Genomic DNA, 5,526 nt, shown 5'->3' on the forward strand with positions numbered 1-5,526 from the left:
AGATGCCAGTATCACTCCCAGCCCCGGACTTGTGGCGACCACAGAAGTCTCCCACACTTGGCCCAATGGCCCCTGGGTCGGGGGCAGAATGGCCCTCACGTGAGAACCACCCTCTAGACAACTTCCTGTTTCATTAAGCTCATTATTTACTGTCTCCTCCTTCCCCCTCCTAGAGAGCTTGCTGCCAAGAGGGGATTGGGTGGGTCCTTTGGGCCTTGATGGGTGCCGGCTCGTACATGCAAACGTGCCCAGAACCAGCTCCAGCTCTGGGTCCGCATTTCACCTGAGTTCTAGGTTTGTGCCGTGACCACCCTCAGTGACCTTAGCAAGCACTTGAAGCCTTCTGGTCAGTGATGATGCGCTCCTTGCCAGGTGGCCATAAATATTTCTGTCATTAATGGTCAGAGCAGCGTGACCAGCGAGATAAACATCAAACTGGTGGTAGTGTCCACTGAAGGAAGTGTCCTTCACAAGGCCACCAGGACGTGCGGCCCTTGGTGTGTGCTGCCCTCTTCATCCCCACGTCTTGCTGTGCCTGCTACCTCTGGGACGCGGCAGACAAGCACAGTGGCAGGGTCTGGTAGTGGGCATCACCCGCAGAGACTGCAGGGCCCGCTGTTCCACCCGGGCCGGTCCTCCCGTCAGCACATCCCCTGTGGTGAGTTCTGATCCGCGCTGTGCAGTTGCCTGCTCGGGTCCCCGGCCTGCAGTTCACTTCCCGGTAAGGTGCCACCAGACTGTGCACCACCGCGGACGATGCCCAGTTCCGAGATCGAAGCCTGGCACCCGGGGGCGTTCAGTATTTGTTGAAAGGATGAATGAGTGTGCAGTGGGTTTTGTGCCTGGGGACGGTGCCAGCGCTTGAGATACATGACCTCATTCCCTTGTCACAGCATCCCTTGGAGACAGTCCCCGTCACTGTGCCCCTCTGCACAGAGGACAAAACCGAGGCTGCTGGAAGCTACATACATACACCCTACACCCCTCTGCCCAAGACTGAAGTCCAGTAGCCCAGCTGACCGTCTGTGTTCTCCCTTCTGGCGGAGGGCTGGGTTAAGAGTCAGCCTTTGGCACGTAACTGTGGGAGAATGGTGGAGGGAAGCTGAGCTAGCCCGGTGGTCCAGGCCTGAGAGGGCTTTCTCAGGGTCCCCCCCAGGAGGGGCTGAAGCTTGGACAGGTTCAGGCTGCCCCTCTCAGGAGGGAGCCCAGTCTCTGACCTGTAAGAGGTGGAGACCTAGCTCTAAAGCAAAGCCCCCTACACCGGCCTGCAGATGTTGCTGCAGCTACCAGCCCAGGGAGGTTGATAGTGAGCAAGCACACCTGCACACGCACACTCAGAAGCACGCCCGCGCTCTGCTTCCTATGGACATCCACCCTCTGCAGCACAGACCCCCCCCCCACACACACAGCAGTCTCCCACCCCCTTCACTCAGCATTCTTCCACTTCCCCTGCCCCACCTCACCCTTAATGCCAGCTCAGCCCACAAAGGGCCATCCAGCCCTGTGATTGGTCAGTGGGTCCTTGTTACCAGGAATTGACACGCAGGAGATGATAAGGAAGGAAACGGGGGAGGGGGGTGCATTGGGGGGAGGAGGGGGCTACATTTATATCAGTGTCCAGGGCTGGGAGCCTGCTCACCATGGACACTGCCGGGTACAGCAAGTGGGGTGGCGGGCTGGACGAGGTCCCCGGAGGTATGAGCAAGCAGTGGGACTGCTTCACCAGGCCCCTGGGGTCCCTCTTAATTGGGGTTTGATGGGAGAGGGAGGAGAACAGCCTAGAGAGGGAGCAAGTTGTGGGTGCAGGAGAGACCCCACAGGCTCTAGAGGCAACGGGATGTAGATTCAAATTTCCACTCCATCATTGAAGGGCTGTGGCCATTAGGCAGGTCACTTAACCTCTCGGAACCCTGGTGTTCTGGGACCCAAGTGTCCAGGGCATGGTCCTCGGGGCCCAGAGAGCCAGGACTGTCCTGGGACTGAGGGACCCAGGAGTCTATTGTTGCCCAAGGGCCCTGTGGACGCTGGGGACGGCGGTTCCTCTTCCTGGCCCTGGCTCTCGTGGTCACTGCAGTCCTGTGGGCCTTCATCCTGAGCATCCTGCTTTCCAAGGGTGAGTGGACCATGTAGGAAGGGGAGATTGTGTCCCAGCCCTCCCCCAGCCCAACTCCCTGCTTAGTTCTTCCCTCTGCCCCAGGGCGCCCCAGCTAGGTCCCGGATCCCAGCCTGGGGCTCAGGGTGAATGCTTGTGAACGAACGGTTCGTGTGCCTCTTGGAGCTGTGTGTACCCACACTTGTGCGCATGTGTATGCATCAATGAGTGAGCACAGCCCCGTGTGCTTGTCTCTGCTCGGTTCGAGGGCGTATCGTGTGCGCTGTACCCCTGCCCGCCCCGTGTGCGTCCCAAGACTGTGGTCCCCACACCCCTCGGGCGAGGGGAGAGTTCCCTCGTCCCTGGGCTGCGCCTGCAGGAGCCTCTCTCCACAGCCTCCACGCAGCAGGGGGAGTTGCTTCGGCGCCAGGACCTGCTGAGAGCAAACGGTGCGTGCAGACCAGGGGCTCCCGGGTTTGTGAGTGGGTGGGCGGATACCCCAGGCTCCCCAGAGCTGGCCCGGGAGTGGTGAAGGGTGTCTCACGAGTCCCCATGGGTGACTTGGCATGTCTGCGTTGGGCGGGGGTTTTTCCAGCCTCGGAGCAGACGGTGGTGCTGGGCCACTTGAAGGAAGAGTTCCGAGCCTGCAATAGCTGCTGTGAGACTTGTGGGCTGAGAGGCGGGTCCTGCGGGTTTGGGCGGGTCCTGTGGGCTGGGGGCGGGTCCTGTGGACTCGAGGGTAGGAGATCTCAGGCGTCCCCCTCCACCCCTCCACCCCCGCCGCTCCTAGGCCTGGGCACGCAGGCGCAGCTGAAGACCGCGCGCGCAGAACTTGCGGAGGCGCAGGTGAAGCTGATCCAGCAGCAGAGCGCCCTGAAAGAACTGAGCGAGCTCGGTGAGGGACCCCAGTCTTGGGACGCACACCGGATCCCTCACCATACCAGTGTCCCGACCCGTGATTTACATGCTGATCCTTGTGATCCTGACCTCTAACCCCGATCCTGTCCCCCATCCTGACCCTGAGTCCTAGACGCTGCCCGTGGACTACACCTCTGACCCCCCACCCCACGGGGACCCTCCTCGCTATAACGGTCCTCCGGTGATGCTGCCCCTCCCCTCATCTCAACCCTTCTCCTGACTCCGACCCTACCCACATACAATCTGGATTCCCGTGACCTCGCAGTGACCCAGAGCTTGGCTGAAGCGGGGAGGGACCGCGAGAACATCCGCAGCGAGCTGTTCCGGGAGCTGGAGGCCGTCCGAGCTGGAAACAGTGAGCAGGAAGGGGCATGGGCGTGCACAACGGGGTTAGTGGACCTGCCCGCGGGCCCGTTGGGTCCCTGATCCGCCGGAATCCGCCCTTTCCATGGCTCTGCCCTGCGACCCTCAACTCCCTCTGAGTGCTGCACCTGGGAGCAGTCAACTTCATGGACCTTTGCCACCCCACAGGTTCCTGTGAGCAGTGCCCCACGTCGTGGCTGCCCTTCCAGGGTTCCTGCTACTTTTTCTCGGTGGTGCGGGCCAGATGGGAAGAGGCGCAGCACAATTGCGCGGGCGCGGGTGCGCACCTGGTGATTGTCGGGAACCTGGAGGAGCAGGTGCGTGGCCAGTGCAGTGTGGTTGGAGGTGGGATGGGGAGTTCACCGCAGGGGTCATGGCTGGGAGGTGTCTGCGGGTGGCAGCCACTGGCAAGGCAACTAACCTCTCCTTCCATCCAGGGCTTCCTGAGTCGGAATACAAGAGGCCGCGGCTACTGGCTGGGCCTCAGGGCCGTGCGCCACGCGAGCAAGGTCCAGAGCTATCAGTGGATAGACGGAGTCTCGCTCAGCTTCAGGTAAGGAAAGGGAGGAGGGGAAGGAGACAGGTCAGCCCCTGGGGACAAGTGCATTGGACAGATCTCAAGCACTCCTTAGGGATGGCCAAGCTAGCCACCAGGAACTGGCTGAGGCACAGCTTCTGGGCTTTATAAAGTTATACCCCAGGGCCTTGCTTAAGTTAGACCCTCAGGGTGTCTAGACTAGCCCCACACAACAAATGGGCTGGACCTAGGGCCATCCTCAGCCAAACCCCCAACCACACCCCAACCAAACCTCTGCAGCCACTGGAACCGGGGTGAGCCCAATGACTCCCTGGGGCGCGAGGACTGCGTCATGATGCTGCGTACCGGGCTATGGAACGACGCTCCTTGCGACAGTGAGAAGGACAACTGGATCTGCGAGAAGAGGCTCAGCTGCTGAGCCCACCCAGTCCCCTGAGCCAGACCAGCTGCCGCCTGAGCCAGGCCACCAGCTGCCCGTGTCGTCCCTCAGCTGCTGGCCCTCCTGGTTCTTCCCACCACCGTCTGGTGTGTGTGTCTTTTCTTCTCCCGCCCACCGCTATTGAGGAGAAACAGCCCCACTCAGCCGGGTCCAGTGCCTGCGATCTGGGACCTCCGCTCCAACCTCTTCCCCTCGGACCTAGCGTAACCTCCACCTCTTCCAAAACCCTGGCTCCTGGGCCCTTTGATCTGGCCCCACGTCCCTCCCCAGCCGAGGTCAGGTGGCTCAGAGATGGAGCTGTTTGGTCTTCCTGCCTTCTCCCCTGGCCTGGGAGGCCTCAAGGAGAGGGGTTTTGTGTCTGTCCTCGAAGCCCTACGGAGCATCGGGACACGTTTGAGATATGAACCTTGGCTCCCAGCTGTGGGAACCTTCTAAGTTTTATCCCAAAGACCCTGACGTGATCCCTGTGAGTGACCCCGACCTCTCTGAGTGTCCTCATGGTTCTATGATGCCCTGAACCCGAGTGACTGGCCTGCTCTGGGCCAGGAGGGCTGTGCAGACACTGGGGACACACGAGTGAGGCAGGCCCAGTCCTGCCTCCCACCTGCGCCCAACTGTCGCACTCTGGTCCGGCTCAGCGCAGGACTGCTGTGACCCGTGAGAGACTCAGTGGAGGAATCCAGGAGTGAGTGATGCAGGACGGGCCTGAGGGAGCCAACTGTGTCCTCGGGGAGAGAGATTGTGCTGAGATACCAAAGGGGTAGCCCCTTCTCTGGAAGACACTGTCACTGCCTTGTGGCGACATCAGGCGGCCTGAGACAAGGCCCTGAGGCGGGTGTGAGAGGGGCTGCTGGGATCTGAGCAGCAGGGGCCTTGTGTCTCAGGCACTTAGGTTCTGTGACCCCTGGGTGGGACAATGGGGAAATACGTCCCAGAGAAGATGAGCTTTCGAGGACCAATGGGATTTCAGCACGTGGAGGGTGTCGGAAGGCAGGAAGTGGGGCGGAACCCCACTGGTGGGTACAGGGCCCACAAAGCCTGGCTTTATCCACTGGGGGTTTTGATCTGAATTCACCCTTCTCCCCAGGTTTCCTGCCCCTGTCCTGGGCCCTGGGGGCTGTCCTGAAATTTCCAGGGGAGTCAGGTCTAACTAAGGGGTAAGAACTGAGTGCAAAA

The 5,526-nt window shown here is 60.9% G+C and overlaps 1 protein-coding gene across 2 annotated transcripts; it reads left to right on the top strand.

Annotated features, from left to right (window-relative positions):
* Nucleotides 1-1,583: 1,583 nt before the first annotated feature.
* On the top strand, nucleotides 1,584-5,043 carry LOC114510152 (C-type lectin domain family 4 member G-like). 2 transcript variants are annotated; one of them, XM_028528867.2, is made up of 9 exons: nucleotides 1,584-1,695; nucleotides 2,012-2,113; nucleotides 2,488-2,541; nucleotides 2,688-2,750; nucleotides 2,883-2,987; nucleotides 3,276-3,365; nucleotides 3,542-3,690; nucleotides 3,811-3,926; nucleotides 4,191-5,043. In XM_028528867.2, exons 1-9 carry the CDS (start codon nucleotides 1,641-1,643, stop codon nucleotides 4,327-4,329), a joined length of 873 nt encoding a protein of 290 aa, XP_028384668.1. In that variant the 5' UTR covers nucleotides 1,584-1,640; the 3' UTR covers nucleotides 4,330-5,043. The 2 variants fall into 2 exon arrangements, with proteins under 2 accessions (XP_028384668.1, XP_035869859.1); XM_036013966.1 differs by lacking the exon at nucleotides 2,688-2,750.
* Nucleotides 5,044-5,526: the final 483 nt, after the last annotated feature.

The sequence above is a fragment of the Phyllostomus discolor genome, chromosome 13, assembly GCF_004126475.2.
Source record: "Phyllostomus discolor isolate MPI-MPIP mPhyDis1 chromosome 13, mPhyDis1.pri.v3, whole genome shotgun sequence".
Classification (NCBI taxonomy): Eukaryota; Metazoa; Chordata; class Mammalia; order Chiroptera; family Phyllostomidae; genus Phyllostomus; species Phyllostomus discolor.

Bases quoted from the DNA above. Each gene is read 5' to 3' on its own strand.
- LOC114510152 (XM_028528867.2), top strand. From the start codon at position 1,641: ATGGACACTGCCGGGTACAGCAAGTGGGGTGGCGGGCTGGACGAGGTC. The intron at 2,988-3,275 runs GTGAGGGACCCC...GTGACCTCGCAG, and splicing joins GAAAGAACTGAGCGAGCTCG to TGACCCAGAGCTTGGCTGAA. The intron at 3,366-3,541 runs GTGAGCAGGAAG...GCCACCCCACAG, and splicing joins GGCCGTCCGAGCTGGAAACA to GTTCCTGTGAGCAGTGCCCC.